The sequence below is a fragment of the Cupressus sempervirens genome, chromosome 6 (genome assembly GCF_028749045.1).
Source record: "Cupressus sempervirens isolate cs-2001-9-10 chromosome 6, ASM2874904v1, whole genome shotgun sequence".
In the NCBI taxonomy this organism is placed as follows: domain Eukaryota; kingdom Viridiplantae; phylum Streptophyta; class Pinopsida; order Cupressales; family Cupressaceae; genus Cupressus; species Cupressus sempervirens.
Window position 1 is genome coordinate 148640455 of NC_143123.1, and position 19289 is coordinate 148659743.

Consider the following 19289-nt stretch of genomic DNA (forward strand, 5'->3'; position numbering starts at 1 on the left):
TAACCAATAGGTGGACTAATAACTATGGTAGTTTTGTCATAGATACCCTCCAATTACTGCTCTAAAAAGAACCCCCAAAATAAAAACACATGTATTAATAATTGATCATTTTAAGCGTTTTTAATTGGTGATTGACCAATTTGTGCACCACTATTAGGACATTTCTTAAAGACTACTGGGATATTTAACCACAAGTACTGGTGTTTTTTGAGTGAGTGAGTATAAGTGCATGAACATAGTGATTATTGGATAAGCATTTTCAAATGACACTTTGTGCTCCACGATCCCTGGAGAGAGATCCATGAATATACAAAAGCCAAAACCTTAGCTTTAAGCTCTTCACTCATCTACAAAGGTACACCCAAAAAATCGACAAAATCTAGCTTATGGTTTAAGAGTTCTACATATGTGAAATTAACCTGAATGACTACTAGATCTTTTCCTTATAGATTATATATTAAAAAAAATATGTTACCATCAACAATCCTCCATAGAACTAATTTCTTCTCACAAGATTTCATTTCAAACCACCTAATAATCTTGAAGTACTCCTAGATACAACACCTACTCTTTCAAAATTTATTTTAATATTTCAAAATTCAGCTTTAACAGTCATCAACTGCCTAACGCCCGCGTAAATTTCGTTAACATCAGCTCACAAATTTGCCGCTCATACGAGGGGTGTTTGAATTATGATTTTCGACACGGACAACGATAACAATGGCTTCCAAGAAAAGAATAAAAACCTCATTTGCAGACTCTGCAAAAACTCCGCACATTTCCAGGCCTCGAAGATCTTGCTGCTCCTACGTTTCGTCATCTACTAGAAAACAAAATCTTGACGTCCAATCCCCGCATCAAAATAATTTATTGATTGACCCCCAAAATCAAAATGAAGGCCGACTTAGAGTTAAGAGTAACTTTGGTATTCCAACCCCTGTTTTACCTGCTACAAGAAATCACCAGACTCCTCAGTGTGCTGATGATGGTGGTCAGAGTACTAGGGTTTACAGAAAATGCCGGGAAAAAGAACGAACAAATTTGAAGGTGACCTCCAGTTGCCCTCCGCTGGGAAGGGGCTCCGTTAAAAGGTATTCAGTTGGCTGAAACGAATAAAGTATTTTTGATCTTTTACATTTTGTGCAGTTTAGGACTTTAATATGAAGTTTTGGATACTCATTTCTTGCCCTAGGGCCTCTGTTTTGGGAGCCTTGTCTTTTAGTTAAAAAACAATTTGCAACATTCATTCTCAACAAGCTTCGAGATTGTGTTACAAATGGTTTTCAAACATCAAAATTTACCCTTGCCTGCGATGGCCTTGATCTATCTTGATCGTTTGCGTGCATTCGTAGGTTCTTTCTTTGCGACCCTTCTTTTGTTCACGTAAGAAGATTAGCCGTTGAACTTTTATAAAGTATTGATATGCCCACATGTTTTGAATGAGGTATTGTTGAATTGGTTTGATTCTGGATATGCCTTTTTAAAATTTACAGACTCGGCCGCCAAATACTATGGTGTAGATACTAGGTTTTTGAATAACAAGTATCTTCTCGTTATTTTGTCATTGATAACAATCCGGAAGACACCCTCCCACCCAGGTGACTACGTTAGCTAAGAATTTTGTCACTATCTCATTCATTTACCCCTGCTCAGACTTGTTGACGTTCCAATTAGTAATGCTATAGTTTTCTTGCAATAAAAACGCTATAATTTTCTTATTAACGGTACAAACGTACAGAAAAAGATATATATGTCGAAGTAGATGTAAGACTCAAGCTAAAACATTTCACGCTTTCAAAGGGCCACACAAGGTGAGATACTTGAAGAAACGTATGTTATGGGCTTGTGAAAAATTATGCCGCTGCAAGTAATTTGTTCAGTGGATTAAAAACTTGAATTCACTGGAACAAGTCATAAAGCAAGCACAAAGTCTAATAATTGTGAATGATAAACTGCAGAGAGAACTTTCAAACTGTAGTTGCATAGACATTTTTGAATAGCTAGATCACGATGGAGAAACCTGAAAAATTCGATAAAATTTATCATCGAGATATGAAAAATGTGGACAATGGAGGCATACAACAGCTGCAACATTGTTTACACAATATTTGAGGGGTTTTTGAGCCAAACCAGATCAAAAGTTTGTTGTCTTACCTTTTTAGCCTTTTATCCAGCATGTATGTGTTTCTGAACAAAGTTTGCTGCTTTAAAGAAGGGCAAATGTCCTATCTGATTTAAGGTTGAACATGCATAACCGCAGAGGTTTTGATATAACTAGTAAAATAATTTTTTTTCAATAAAAATTGGGCATACTGATATTTCATATGTACTTATGATATGAAGATATGGAATAAATAATCTGTTGAAATTGGTTTTAAAGATATATATATATATATATATATATATATATATCTGAAAGTGAAAAATATCAAATGTTATGATACATCTCTTTGCATCTTTTAGATAGATATATTTAAGACATTTAAACTAGTATATCTAATTAGTGTGGATGATAGCGGTTGTCTGAAATTGAGAGTTTGGTTGCCTGTTGTAAATAGCCAGCATAAAACTGGTGGATCCTCTGAAGCCAAAAACCCGTCAAAGAATTTTGAAGATTCCCTTACACCAGAAAGTAGTGGCCATGATCAGAATGAAATATCCTTGAGTGGCAATGATATCTGCAGGGAAAACCTCAAGACTCCTTTTCAGTTTCCAGTTGATAATGAGGATGCCAATTTGCAGAATACTCGGGTTCAGAGCATGCAGCAAAGATCGGACTCTAGGAGTGTCAAGAAGGCTTCCTCGAGCTGCCCTCCACTGGGAATGGCTGTGTGTAAAAGGTATTTTTGTCACTATAAATATAGTAAATCAATTTTATATTATATGCTATGGAGAATTAGATTCTATGTGATGTCCTCTATTTGGTCTTTACTTGATTTACCCTAAAAATTCCAACTAGGTTTGGAATTGAGCTTGGAAATGGCAATCATAGATGTACTACTGGTAGAGTATTCACCGAGATGCAAAAACTCTCTGAGTTTTCTGGCCTGGTAAGTTTTTATGACTCTTGCTGGCACCAAAAATTTGTTGAGTACTTGCCGAGTTTTTGCCCATAACTTGGTTGTAATTTTATAACAACACTTAAAGGCAGAAAAAAGACTCAAATTGATCTCATTTCTTCACTTGTATTTTGTTGAGAGGGGGAAAATAGTCTGACAAACACTTGCAAATGGATTTCCATTGATTTGAAGTAGATTTGAGGTTGTTTTTGAAGAGGATGACATCAATAATTTGGAGAAGCAAACTAGGAGGAGGGGGTGGGTGTGGTTTCACATTGGATGACATTGAGTTGAATGAATAGCCATTGCTAGTGCTAGGAGAAGGTAGAGGTATAACTACATTATAGAGGAAGACGAATCTTTAGTTCTAGCTCTCCCTTAGTTTTTACTAGAGTTGGGAAGAGGAAGATGTAATTGTAATGATGTATTTACTTTTAGTTTTAGATACATTATTTACTACTTTGCTTCTAGCGATCAACATTCCTCGTGATGCAAATTTGTACCCACTTTGTGTTTAACAATAACTAGACTAAGCTTGTTTCTTTTGTGTTCTCATTTATTGTTTTGTTGGATGCATCTTCTCATTGAATTTTGCAAGAAATATGTATTTCTAATCAAATTCAAACAAATGTTTAAGTTCCCAAGTTTTTTGCCAAAAGCTGGATGAGTTTTTCTAGATTTTTTTCTCAAGCCTTAGTGAGTTTTTCAACTATGATGGCAATTACCTAGTCTCTATAATGTTCCCTACAAGGAGGTTGCCAACTCCCAATGATTAACATACATCATATGCATTTAAATTATATCAAATTAAGAATCAATAAATGACTCATAATATATATGATAGTTAACATGCTTAAGCCCCAATTCCTTACTTCTCTCTTGATCACCAACCCTAAAGACGATTGGCAATAACTTGTCATAGGGTACTTGGACACCATTTACAAGCAGGCTCCTTCAAGGTTTAATGAACGTATCACAAGAATTTTCCTTGAAGGGTTCAAAAATACTTGTCCTCACCCATCATGTTGGGAATTACTTTGCTTCTCCCTAACAAAACCAACCTATCCTCTTAAGGGACAATAGCAGGTGATTCAAGTATTGACTAGAAGTTTTATATATATATATATATATATATATAGAGAGAGAGAGAGAGAGAGAGAGAGAGAGAGAGAGAGAGAGAGATTCTAATTTCATTATATAAATTGATATTAATGTTACAACATATATACTAGACTTTATATTAGCCCCATATTTGCAATAGCATTCAAATATAATATTATGTAAATCAATATTGATTCATAGATAAGTTACAACATACCAACTTCCTGTTATATGATGCTTGCTTGTAATTAAATACGATACATTTCCCTTTTGATCCCTTCCTCGGGATGAGTACCAAATATAATAATCCATGATTCTCCCCTTCTCGATTGGGTGGTGATAATTATCTTCTTATATCTCATGTTAAGAATGATGAGGCGTGATGCCAAACGGCATGTCTCCTTAGTATTTGGCTTTCCTTAGTGCTAATTGCACCTCTTCATTACTAATTGCTGCGTAACCCAGATTAGTTTGGCACTCTTATTTAGAATTGTTGTCTAACATGTGTCTATAGGATATAACACAATTAACAAAGGATATTTAATCACCATTTCACCAACCCACAACTTGTTATCTTAACATTAATCTTTTTTATTAATTGTTATCGATACTCATGATGGCTTCTTTAAACGTTTTGAATTACTATCTTCCAAGGTCTATGAACATCTTGGTTGATTGAGGATTATTGTTCATCCAATATTTTATGTCATAGTTTATCATAGTTATGCTACCTTGCGGGACGGGTGGACAAGTTTCCGAGATGGGGGGACAAAGGGGCCTTGATTTGGGGATGGCAGCGAGGGGTGGCAGGGGGAGTAGGGGTGAATAAACTATACATATGGTACTTAAAATGCTAGTTATGAAAAGATATACTACAATTATACAATATAAGATATAAAGATATAAAAAACTTCAACATTGAACATTGCATTGAAGTTTTGAACTGGAACATCATGATTCATGATTAAATGACAAACAATGAACATTGAACATTAGCAAATGAAAGAGTGTCAAATTATACAATTTTAAATTTATAATATATATCAGTCTTCAGGTATAGAATTACAAATATGAATAAAAATGAAGAATATAAGACTTTTAAACAAAGGAGGAGGAAGGAATGGGCCCCACCCCATTATAACAAAAATAGAACCAAAAAAATATTAAAATAATACCTTATTTTAAATTTTTTTTAATGTCCCCCATCTTGTTACTATGGGAGATGTCCTGATGTCCCCCTACGCATCCCCTCGCACCCACAAGGGACACGTAGATGTCTCATTGTCTCTGGTGGAGGTGGCGCTGCTTGAGACGTTGAGACGCCATCCCCCCGTCTCGGGTGCGGCCCAGTTTTGGTGGGGGGACACATCCTCGTGTTACGCTAAAGTTTATTAATGAGTTGATAGTAAATCTTTTCGTAATGGACTATCCTTGATTTTGATGTGGCCATTTGTTGTCTCCTAATCAAATATTGGTTTGTATCATATTCAATTTTTGACATAATAACTATTGTTGATTTTCTACTTTCGTGTTAAGGCAAATATATCCATTGGACTATTTTCTTCATACTATGATGTGCAATCCTTGATGGTTATCTCTTTAAGTCACCCTTTTGTATAAACCCAATTATTGAAGCTTTATCTCTAATAGCATATATATACTATTTCATCCTTCACTCAATAATTTTAGACTTCATATTGCTGAAGAGTAATATCTTATTCTGCAGTGTCATTCTGTATTAATAATATCCATTATTAATTTTTCATACTATGGCTCACCCTTCCTTAATGTAGTATCAACAATATGTTTGATATATTATAGTGATGAAGGTTGTTGTTTGATAGTTGATGTTTTAGTGATAGAGCCTATCTTTGGTGATTAATGATTAAGTAATCATGATTATCAATGATAAGGATAGATTTTATTTGATTTAATGCTTGTTTCCACACTACACATTACTTAGAGACGTAGGCTTTTTACCATTGAGTCAACTCTTAGTCCCTTGGCATTGTTGACCAAGGCTTATGAGCTTCGGTGATAGAGATGACACTCTCATCGTTTTGATTCTTCGCAATCGATTTTTATCCTTAATCATTATTACTCATCGTATACTGTTGCTTATCACAAACTTCTTTAAGAATCATCATATTGGAATTGTTTGTCCTTTTTGTGATTTTAGCTCTATCAGAGACTTCACAAAATTGATGTGAAAAGGATGGGAATATCACAAGTAGAGTGCCAAATGGGAGACATAACAATTGTCCCCTCCCAAAAATTGAAGCAAAGATTGAATGATTGTGGAGATCTATTTGTAACCACCTTCTGCTGCACTACTTTGAAATTCTCCTTTATTTTTAATTTGAATCATGATTTGATAGTAGAAATATAGTAAAGCTTAACTGAAGACAAATTTTCTCCCATCTTCCATAGAAAAGGATCTAGGCCATCTCATAATGGTATTAAAACTCATTTGGATTTACCAACATTTGCCAATAAATTTAGATTTTTTGGGTCCACTCTAGTTACTTTCTTGTTTTAGATCAACAAAAATAAGAACCACAGATGGAGCATTAAAATTGAACATACATGAATGTACGAAAAGGGGAATATTTCTCTTCTTGCTAAACCATTGCTTTCTGTGTTTACCTTGAAGTTGATACTGTGGGTGTTTTGTACCTCTACAACTTTATAAATGCATTATAGCCTCAAGCTTTATTTGAGTTGCAATTGTACTACACCAGTATATGTAATGTGGTGTAGGTGCCCTCATACTAATTATAACCATGCTGCAAATGCATTGCAATCGTTTCCTAAGACCTCGATCGAGGCATCTTCAAATTATTTTGGTTACTAGGTATCTCATTCTAATGTTGTCCAAGGAGGGTAGAGTCGTATTGGCATGATCAATGTGTAAGAGGGTCTGTTGTGCGATGTGGTTGGTGGTTAAAATGCCTGCACTTTTTCCACTCTCTCTATGTCTTAGTGATTGTGCTAGATAGTTGGTGAATAGATTTATAGGTAAATCTTTTGACTTATTCTCACCCTTGTGGATTATGGGTATTGAACCATTTATACCAAAGATTACAATGTCAATGCCATTAAACTTTTATAACTTGCCATAAATGATTGTGATTTAGAAGATTTATTTTTTAAGTCTAATAAGAGGGATAAGATGGTGATTGCAGGACACATATCCATGGCCTTAAATGTAATGTTCTTGTTTGATGGATTCTATAAGTCTAGTGGTTGTATTGGGCATTAATAGGTAAATCGTTTGGTGCAATGACAACCACACTTGTAACAATTCAGATAGTAATTCCTCATAAGACGAGTAAGTCCCAAGTTGGGATAAGTATTAGCAGTGTGTCAATGTCCCTTGCGGGACTAACATTTTGGTTTAACAATCTCCTATGGATTCTATAAGTTTAATGGTTGTATCGGGCATTGATAGGTCGATCTTTTGGTGCAACAACAACCACACTTGTAACAAGTGGTATCAGAGCTTGGTCATAGATTGAAATCTCCTTCGTAAATGAGGCGGGATTGCAACATGTGACACTGGGGGGAATTGTAGGCAATGCGCCAATGTCCCTTGCAAGATTTGCAACATGGTTTAATTGCCTCCTATGAATTCTATAAGTCTAGTGGTTGTATTCGACATTAACAGGTCAATCGTTTGGCACAACGATAACCAAACTTGTAATAGTTTGAACATGTATCTCTTAAGCTTTGAGGGAGATGTCTCGAGATGGGTATGAACATGAGTCATGAAACCTTGAGGGAGTATGGTTGTAGATGGTTTCCAAACACCTTGTGACAAGTAACTCCCCCATGCTCCTTAGGGTTGATAATTAGGAGAGAAGTGAGGAAATGGGGCTTGAGTATGTTAAATATCAAATATATTAAGAGTCATTTATTGCTTCTTAATTTGATTTGATTTAAGTGCTACTAATGTGTGTTAATCATTAGGAATTGACTACCTCCTAGTAGGAAATATTAGAGAGACTAAGTGAATTGCCATTTCCAAGTGCAATCCAATCCCTTATTGGAAATTTTATTGTAAATCAAAAGCGACATTACAATTGGTATCAGAGTGATCCTGTCATCATTAGAGTAAAGATGAGTCAAACAAGGTATGAATTCATGGAGGCAGTTAAACCATGTCGTGAATCTTGCGAGGGATGTTGGTGCACTGCCAACAATCCCCCCCCCAGTGTCACATGCTGCAATTCTGCCTCACTTACAAAAGAGATTCCAGCCCGTGACCAAGCTTTGATAGCACTTGTTACAAGTGTGGTCGTTGTTGCACGAAAAGATCAACCTATCAATTCCCAATACAACCACTAAACTTATAGAATCCATGGGAGATGGTTAAACCATGTCGTGAATCTTGTGAGGGATGTTGGCGTATTGCTAACACCTACCCCACCTTGGGACTTACTCATCTTATGAGGAATTAGTGTGCCTCTCCCTAATAAAACCAACTTATCCTCTTAAGGGGCAATGACGAGTGATTATGGAATGGCTAGAAGTGTACTAGCTTTAAATGAATATATATATATATATATATATATATATATATATATATATATATATATATATATATATATATATATATATATATATATATATATATATATATATATATATATATATATATATAGATGATATGCTGATTTCAATATTATAAACTGATATTAATGCTACAAATTATATACTCAACCATATACTAATCACTTGTTCTTAATAGCATTCAAATATAATTCTTTGTGAATCAATATTGATTCATAGAGAAGTTACAACATGCCAACTTGGTGTTAGAGGATGCTTGCCAACAGTTAAATATGATACATTTCCCTTCCGATTAGTGTAACTCGGAGACTCACATCCCCTCCCAAACCTTGAAGTACTCATCCTTGAGACGTCCCCGCAGCAAGTACTTGAGTACCCAAGCACCCCCACCTCTGCCATTCGGCAACCATGCTGCCACTGGGATGTGTACTTGTATTTCTATTTGAATTTTGATTTTTGAATGTTACTATTGGGTATGTAATATGTTACTATGTTGAATGTCGATGGTTCTAATTCTTGTTGCAATTTTGCTATGTTCAAATATTTTAATTTGGTATGTTCTAGTGAACTACTGAAACATCATTTCATAACTAGCATTTCAAGTTCTATATGTATACTATACAACACCCCTCTTTGGCCCGTCCTCCCCTTGTTGTCATCCCCTGGCTGTCGCCTAGCTGTCCCAAAAATGAGGCCCATTTTCCCCACGTCCTAGAAATTCGTTCCGGTGTCCTGTCGTCCCGAAGTACCCTAGTACTAGTGTAACACTACTTTTGATCCCTTCCGTAGGATGAATACCAAAATATTTAATAATCTTTGATTTTTCCCTCCTTGATTGATTCGTGATTATTGTCTTCTTATATCTTGTGTTAAGAATGATAAGTCATGATGACAAAACACATGCCTACTTAGTATCTCCCTTTCCTTAGTATCTCTCTCCTTTTCTTCATACTAATTGCTGCATAACCAGATTGGTTTGATACTCTTTATTAGAATTGCTTTGCTTACTTGTAATTGCTGATTTTTACCACACCTCTTTATAACTTAAATCATCGTATGACACCAATCATTTAATCATTTGTTAGGGATGCTTTAGAATTATAATAATTGTTGTCTAACATGCCTCTACAAGATATAACCCAATCAATAAAGGATATGGATTCTAATTTCTGTTTTACCAGGGCATTGCTTGTTATCTTAACATTAATCTTATTTATTAGTCTTTTCTTGGTTGGTAATAGTATAGATTTTATTAATATTTGAAATAGATTACAATGTACTTTACAATTTTGATGTGAGAATATTCAGCAAAAAAACCACCAATCTAGCACTCAACCATCAACCACCCACAGTGGTGATTCTTGCCCAAAATCACAAACCCTATCCCCAAGACATAGACCATTGTCCTCCCAAATCATCACCCTCTCCCTCATTCCCAATCGATGAACAAAATGAAAGGGGAAAAACCCACTACAACACCTAGTATACCAAGGCACCAATCAAATTCAGACCACAGTAAGTCCTCAAGACAAAGACCAAGGAATTAGTGCTTGTCACAAAATGGAATACAAAATTTATCCACCCACAATCAACAAACCCCTACTTGACCCCATTCTTATCCACCCATACCTTAGTAAAAAATGAGGTATCACGAACTGCCTTCTTCTACCTTCACTTCCTTAGTGCACTAGGCTAAGCTTTAACAATCACCATGACTGGATTAGCCTCAATTCTTGCCTATGCAAAGGCAACTTCAACGCCTCCTTGTGAGCACTTCCTTCTATAGTTGTCCTTGCCCACTCTGCTTGACCAGTGCACATGATAGATAATTCCTCACTTCCTCATCACCCACAAGTTGTCAATTACCTCTAGAACATCAATTCCCATACCTAAGGCAATCCACTAAAAAATAGATTCAAGCCCATAAAGTTAGTCGCACTCCACTAGCAAGCGCATAAACCATTTGATGATGTCCACATCTTTCACCACCTTTAATCCCCCAACAAGCACTTAGGAGATGATGTCCTTGATCAATCGATACCAATGCTTGGCCTCCATATACTCCTTCCCCAATAAATTTCATAACCACCTTCACCATGTCCTCCCTCTTGTAATTGAGGAATTTCTTTAGTTGTTGCTTAGTCATAGGACCACAGTAACCTTGTCATTGTCATGGTGGCTACGGTAAATGTCCCCTCCATCTTTACCATGCCACCCACAAAATCTCCACATTACACCTTCAACAATGACACTTACCACATTTAAATTGACTCACACATACTCCTGTCCCATCACAAATTCATTCCGTCAAAATATTTTGTTAGTTGCCACAAATGAAAATGATATCACTCTCGAGATGAAATATTACAAAGACCCATCACAAATTCATTTTGTAAAAATGTTTTGTCAGTTGCCACAAATGAAAAATGATATCACTGTTGAGATGAAATATTACAAAGATCTTTGATTCATACCTCCCCCTCATTAGCAAACGTCAGCGCCCACTTGGATAACATATCAACTACCTCATTCTCTTGTCGGCAAGTGTGCGTCACCTTAAACCCCTTAAAGAAGTATAGCTCCTAGATAGCAAACTAGCAGGCATTATACTTGCAATGATAACCTCAATAATAAAAAGGGAACCACCTTCAAGATTTGTGAACTGATTTAAATATATCAGCTGCCTTACATCAGCTCGAATTTGTACGTATTCATTTTGAGCCTCCATAATATCATTTGTGATGTGTCTCTTCTACCTCAACCTCAGGAGTTGGTTCTCTTTCAACTGGACAAGGTAAAAAGTTGAGACACAATAGTCGATCAGATCTTGTCTCTGTTGTTCTCACTACATTAGAGGCTGCTCTATCTTAGTTCTAATGTGTGACTTCACTTCTGTTGTGTTGACTACTGGAAATTCCAAAATCCGAGTGTTTAACTCTCAATTGTCCCATTGATGTGATCATACAATCCTAGAGTTGTTGCAACGTCTATTGTTGTTGCATCTGTAGCTCCTGTTGCTGCTGCTGTTGGGTAAAAATTGTTAGGAAATCATTAAGTTGATTATGTAATTCCCTTTGTGGGCTCTCATCTCTTCTTTCTCCCATCGTGGCTTCAGCTAGGTTAATTTCAACGTCTTCTTGTTGCCCCAACCTACTTCTTGTGTTATATCTTTGCAGTTCAAACCCTCTAGGATATATAGAACCACTTTAAAGTGGCACACAGTGGGTTAGGTGCCAAAAAGCAACTTCAATTCTGACATGCAATGGAAAATCTAAAGGATGCACTCAAAAGCTAACTTGCAATTGAAACTGTCATCGGCTGGCAGGGTTTGTGGCTCTGTTACCACTCAAATGATATTTCCTTGGGTATTTGCAAATTAAACCACAAGTGTACAGCAATAACCCAAGAACTTACAACTTCCACATTTACAGATAACCCACACAACAATGAGTATTAGTCTATGGAATTGCATAGAGAGCTCATTACATAATCAGAATGTGCAGGTATTTATTTCTAACTAGTACATACCAGTACTCCAAACCAATTATGAACTGCAAGAAACTCTCAGATTTTTGGGTGGTCTTTAAACTTGTTGCTTCCTGTATTTGTGTTCAGGCTGTTAAAATTTCTTTTTGTTCTAGCACTCCAATTTTGCATCCATAGCACCAAGACCTGCTGTACTAGAAACACTGGTTACTGATTGTGCTGGGGTTTCCTCCAGAACAATTACTGCCACGGTGTTTTCATCCTGAAACAGAGTTGCGATCTGCAAAGAAGAAAATAATAAAACACTCATAGTGATTGCATTCCTTCTCTCAGCTTGTCTCAGCTTTATACCCCAGAGATGCCAACTAGGAAAAGACCAGCAACTTCTAAACTTGGTAAACAACAGACTCATCAATCCACTCTTTCCTCTTCCTTCTAAAATCTCAGGTCAAGAGACTTTTGGTGGACCCACATCAAGTTAATGATGAGAAAACAACTAAAGTGAACACAATGAATAATTAGATGTTTAATAAATAAGTCTTTAGCATTTTCGGCTGCATCTTAATTATTCATTCACCCCCTGAATAATTCATTGATGTTTCTTGCTTCAAGGGACGAAAAGGCTAGATACATCCATTCTGTTAGTCAACAACCAGAATAGGACATTACAGTATTGTAGATATCTTATCCAGCAAATGCTTGTTAAAGGTATCTCACTATTTCTGATATCTGAATAGCCTAAATGACTTCCTGAAAGTACAAATCCAAATAGTTGTAAAGTTTAAACAATATACCCTTGTTTGAAACACTAAGGCCCCTATATGGTTTTTGGAAATAATCAGTTTATACAAATGGTTTCTATTATGTAGGAATATGTCAGCTGTTCAGCAACATCTATGATCTCTTCAGTTTTGTTCTAGCGTGACACTATCAATCAACTTTGCTCACGTGCGAGCTGAGTGATAGTGTTTTTTTTTTGATTGTGGTGTGTTGATGTCAGTTTTGTACCACTACATAACATATAGGAATTGAATACTTGATACGGAATATCGAACACTCAACTCTCTCTTGAAAAGTAAATACTCATGAAGACATGAGAAAAACTCCAATGTTCCTTACACTTGTGGATACTAACTCAGTTATATTAATGTGATTTTCTTGGTTAATCACGTAGGCGGCCTTACGTTGTTCATTCAAGGATTGTTGAACTCTTGTTGCGATGGTGATGATGTCTGACTTTGTAAAGTATATGAGCTCCAAATAATGTTGATGGTGATGATGGAGGGTGCATGTTCAAATGACTTATGCCTTCCTAACTTTATTCTCAATTGAACTTCAACTACTACACTACTTGCGGTTTTACTTCTACTCCTATGAATGGAAAGATTAGCAAATGGACGGGGATCAAATTTGATGAAAACTTACCAATGGCTCTACTTCCATAGATGCAATGATTCAAAGAAAAAGACTAGATTACCATGCAAGGCTTTCTAACTAGTTGCTAGGATGCTAGTGGCTTAGTTTATAGATCCCTATCAAACATCCACTAATATCACCATACAACTATCCATCTACTCTTACTCTTAACAACTTTCTTGAAATAAAATATATTTCAACAACTTCAATGAAATTCAACTCTAACTATTGGAAGTAGAAACCATGCAATAACACCAAGTGTTCTTATCACCATTCAAGTCACAACAATGATAACAAAAGCAATTTTGGTATTATCTTAAGCAACAATTTTCTTCAACCTTTTACAAATGAGAGCAAATGGCCTTATATAGGGGCCAAAATTACAACCAATAGTAGAGATTAAGAGGCAAAATCAACTATCCATATCAAAACCTAGAAACCCTAATTAGGGTTGCCACCCCATCGACCAATGAGAAGATGCCACCTCATCAATGGACCAATGAAAAAAAAGGAAAATTGGCAACCAATGAGAAGGCATCAGAATGGTAGCCAATCAGAATCAGACACCTATCCTACCCAAGAAGAAGGATAATTTGCCATTTGGGCTTACATCAAATGATTTTCTAATATAATTCTACTCCTTTCTTTCATCTTCTTAGCCAAAACAATGAACTTGGCTAGCCTATTGTTGACTTCCTTCATGGGAGGGCAAGGCGTGTGCTTCATCTTGAGCTCAGCTGAATTCATCATGTTGCTTGTTGTTCGCAGTATCTTCTCATGATCCTTCTCATACTCTTTCACATACATAATAGGCATGGAGGGAGGCAAGGGTGCCCAAATGTTTCTTCTTGATGACAACCTTCCCCAACTCATCCAATCTCGATCCAAATTCTGTCTCATTGATGTTCTTTTCTTTGATATCTTCAAAATCAAGTGTAGTCTCAACATCGCTCATCATGGTTGAAATGGAAATGTTAGTGCCTAGATTGTGCTGTGCAATCTCATTTAGTATATCTTCAAGTATCCTAAATTTGATGGTCAAGGTAACAAATCAAGACTCCATCGTACTCATTCCTCCTTTATTTACCAACTTGGCTCTCTCCAAATATCTCTTTGGTAGCTCAATAAATGCCTATAGCCTGGGAATGGCTAAGTCCTTGACTGGAAGGAAATACTTCCACTCCCCTTCAAATGTTCTGAATTTGTCTCTAATAGCAACTAATGACTTGAATGTCAAGATAAAGGAAGGCAAGAAATTTCGCCCATCTTGAATTATATCACTGATCCAATCCTTGACTTCGTGTAGCTAAGCCGATATCTCTTCTATATTGCTCCCGCTATCTTGAGGAAGGGTTGCTTGATGCAACTGTTGGATAGGTTGGCAATCTCTCCAATACTTGTTTTCGGCTTCCAACTTTACAATCCTCTCGTTTGCCTTCTTCAATCTTTCTCTAATTGAAACCATGCCTTCTTGGATCTCCTCACATTCCATGTCATCTCTGATTCTTCCCAAGTTATGTTCAACTATCTCATACTCCTGGGCTACAATCTCATCCATTGCCTTGCTAACCTTTGATATAGCAATCTGAACTTTTTGGTGACCCTCATCATCGCTTCTGATTACCTTTGCCACTGTATTTGCAATTTGTTTTTGTTTCTCGCTATCTTCCTTTTCCACTAATCCTTGACTATCTTCAACTGTTTGGATAGTCACCACCTTGCCTCTTGGCATAAGCCTTTGTCTTGACCATAGTGGTGCAATGCATCTCGCCAAATTTGGATTCGGTTCGACTGGCAAAGCATCACCAACGGCCTCAGGCGCCTGGCTTACTTCCTTAATATCAATTGGCCTATCCTCTTCTTCACTAATAACTATCATATCATCTACATGTTGGTTCTTCGAGAGAGGAGAGTATTCGGTACTGTCACTGTAACCACTTGATTCTGAATCAAAACTCACCTCTACCGAGACCCTTTGTCCACTTGTATTAAGCTCTCGGCTCTTAGCCTCAATTATGCTCCCCCTTTACGGTGCTGCATTCTGTCTCTTTGTTGGAGGCTCCTGATGTTCTTTACTTTTCTCAACCTCCAAATTTCTCTTCTTGCCCTTAACTACTCTTTGTTGCTGGCTACTGCCTTCACCTTTCTGTTTGATCGATTTCGTTGGACCTCTTTCCTTCGGTTTCATCCTTTCATAAGTAAGGCGTACCTTCTGAGCTTGTAATTACCTTAACTTCTCATCGTACCATGACTCGGTGTGTAGATCAGTTGTCCTTGTAACTACCTCTAAGGAAGGATCTTGATGATCATCCCCATCCACTGGACCTAATTCTGTTCCATCCACTGTATCATAATCTTCTCTTAGCACATTTTCATCGTCTTCTAGCTGATTAGGAATATCAAGGCCTCTCTATTTGATTGCCCTCATCATGTCCATTGACAATCTTGAGAAAGCTAGCTTCCTCACATAAAAGTCATCCTGTGCATTGGCCCAAAAATCTTCTATAGTAGTAATAGGTTTGAATGTGTTTTTGTGAGATGCCTTGATAAAACCATTAGAATTGAATCCCTATCTTGCTCTATAACATCCTAGATGATATCGCTCTAATTCCTTCTTTGCAGCTGCAAAGGCGACAAGATTGGGGCAAGTATCATTGCCTATTCCAAATGAGAAGGTAATCCCTGTCTCACCTTTAAGTTTCATCATGTTGTCATAATGCTCAAGTTGCCTAGCCAACTCCATCAGAATTATCTTGTTGGGTGGGTACCTTGGAAGTCTCTTGGGACAAATTGTATTTTTTGCTACTCTGCTATATGTGAATTGCGGAAATTGGATGAACCGACTCCCATACTTCTTAACTTTTACTTTTGCTTCCGTTGAGAGCCTTCTAGTAGGTGTCGCTTGTAATGTCCTTACCGTCTTCATGGCAAAAGCATCATAAAACATCTTATAATCTTTGGTGTTGTGCAAATGAAGTTGTGGATAGCACTCATTGACCAAACGTTGCCTCGACCCATTGCCAATCACTCCTAAGGCCTTAAGTTTAGGATTTCATATAGTCTCGCAATTAGATAGAAAAGATAGTACCCCATGTAGAATTGCTTTTGATTTTGCATTGTCTTAAGTTGCATCTCTAAATTTTCACTTATAATTCTAGCCTAGTCAAACTTTCTCTTTCCACTTTCAATTTCACCAATAAAATAGTACATCTAGTTCTCGAATTGTATACCTTGAGCCATGCCCATGATTCGGCTTAGAAGCACAATAAGATCACCATACTTTGATTTGAAATCTGACCTGGTGAGCTTTGACGACTTGGTAACTCCCTTCTTGCCTTTGTGTAACCAATTTTTCTCTAGATGAATGAAATAGGCCTCTTGATTATCTTGAAAGAACTTGTATGTTTGATCCATTGTTAGTAACGTCATGCCTCTATGCTGGGGAATATTAAATACTTCTTTGACCACTTGTTTGCTGATGTTAGCCAACACTCTCTTCCCTTTTTCAAAAATGATGGACTTGGTAACAATATCAAACTAGGATGCACACTCCATTACCAATTCCAGACAAGGCAAGGTAGGAGGGAAATCCATCGCGTGTACAATTCCGCTCTTGTAGGTCTTCTTTGCCATGGAGGATTGTCCTTCCTTCAATCAATCCTTTAATTGTACCATGTTCATCGTGCCGATATTGGTATCACTTATTCGCCTCACTTTTGAGAAGAAGGTGGTCTTAGGTATCATGTTTTTCTTGTCTTTTTTGGTATTCGTTCCCTTTGGTTTCTTGCTTGCACTAACATCTACCATCCTAAACACTTATTTTTGCCCCTTCGTTCTAAATGATATGGACTACACTTATCAATTTCCAACTTTCTTTCTATCGATGAAATCTAGCTTATTTCTTCCTCTTCAAGTTCTATCTCTACACTTATCAATCTCCAAACATCAATCCTAGGGGTGGGACTACCACTTAATTTTGCTTCTTCGTTATCTTAAGATGGACTACACTTATCAATCTCCAAATCTCAATCCTAGGGTAGTCTAGCTTATTTCTGCCTCTCCACGTGTCCCATCATGAAATCTACACTTATATCTCCCAACTTCAACCTATCAATGGAATGAAGTGGTGGATGAGTAGTGCAAGAAGAAGATAAGAGAAACAAATCAAGCAAGAACAAGGAATAGAATTCACTTTTAAAAGCAATCTTCACCTCTAAAAATGAATGAGAATTTTACCTTAAATTTACCTTCACCAATAATTGGGCCCTCTTCAAGTTCGGATCAGATCTTGGAAATTTCAATTCTTTTCCAAAATATGATGCCCTAGCAAATGAAATGCTTGTAAAAATTTGCTCATGCCACTTAATTTTTGACCTCCTTGCCAAAATTGCCCAATTTGAAGGAAATCGCTGCCCTAGGGTAGAAAAATCTGCTCTAAATCAAAATTTTGGTTCTCCAATTTGCCAAAATTCAGACCTCAAATTGCCTTACCAATTCACCAAATAAAAATCGCCAAATTCTGAAAGAGAAATTGCTGCCAAAGATGGAGAAATCAGACTTAAAAAAATAAATCGCCCAAGCTGGAAAAATCGGATCTGCTCCAAAAAATCATCCTAGGGAAGAAATTTGCCCAAGCAAGAAGGATAAAAAATGCCACCAAGAAATGAAGAATCTGTCCCAAAAATTGCCCAAGCTGAAATTCTCTTCCCTTAGAAGAAAATTGCACATCTAAGGAGGAGGAAAAAGGAATGAGGAAATAAGAGGGGGGAAGCCTCTCTTATACCAAACCTTTTACCTCCAAAGTGGGCCAAATTTTCTAAAGGGAAACAAAAATTAAGTTAGCCCTTCAATTAATGGCCCAAATTTAAATGCAATATTAAAATTTCTTAGCCTTATAGTGAAAGTGGCCCATTTAATTGTCAGTTTTGATCAGAAATTGAAAAATAGAAACAAGGTAAGCCTAGGAGATGCCAAAATTTTTAACAATGCTTTTGGCAATTAAAATATCATTAAAACCAAATCTAGCAAGTCAAAACAATTCCAAATTACCAATTTCCTTTAAGATTTGTAAAATCCTCTAGGTAAAATTTCAACCAAATTAATGAGATTTTGCAATTTAATCCAATTTCAATTTTGCAATGCAATTTCAAATTTTTTTTTTTAACAAAATAAATCCTTTTGCTAGCAGTCAAAATTCAAACTCCAATTCTAATTTCACTATCAAAAATTCCTTGTCACCGAAAAATTTTGAGATTTTTCAAAATGACTAAATCTAAAAATTTCATTTTGAAAATGCTCGAGCTTATATAGTTAGTGCAAATTTTCAATTTTTTAAAAATCTAAGTCCAAATTTGCAATTTATCCTACCAAATATTGTTTTAACCATCGAAAAAATGTTGTTGAATTTTGTTTGGTGTAAGGATAAATTACATGTTTTGGAAAATCAAGTTTCACATAGGGTGAAAAAAAAACAACAAACTAAACCCCCTCCAAGCCCAGAGGAGTCCACGGTGTAAATTTTTCATATTCAAAATCTCTGGACAACTCCAAATTGCTAAGGTGACCCAAAAAAATTCCTAACAATCCACAAAAATTGCCAAGGCTTGCCTGAAAAAGGGGGTCCGTGAAGTTTTGGGACGATGGTGTGAAAGCCTC

At 36.5% G+C, this 19289-nt stretch overlaps 1 protein-coding gene across 2 annotated transcripts in view; it reads left to right on the forward strand.

Annotated features, from left to right (window-relative positions):
• Positions 1 to 643: 643 nt before the first annotated feature.
• Positions 644 to 19289, forward strand: part of LOC149551667 (uncharacterized) — a 43699-nt gene continuing 25053 nt past the window's right edge. Inside the window, exons 1-3 of one of the 2 annotated variants that reach the window (XR_016353323.1) lie at positions 644 to 1091; positions 2559 to 2840; positions 2960 to 3050. Coding sequence is in view for 1 of the 2 variants with exons in the window: in XM_089789722.1 (XP_089645848.1) it covers positions 721 to 1091; positions 2559 to 2840 (653 nt within the window). In the remaining variant the exon portion in view is untranslated. The remainder of the gene's footprint in view (positions 1092 to 2558; positions 2841 to 2959; positions 3051 to 19289) is intronic. The other variant, XM_089789722.1, reaches the window with a different exon arrangement.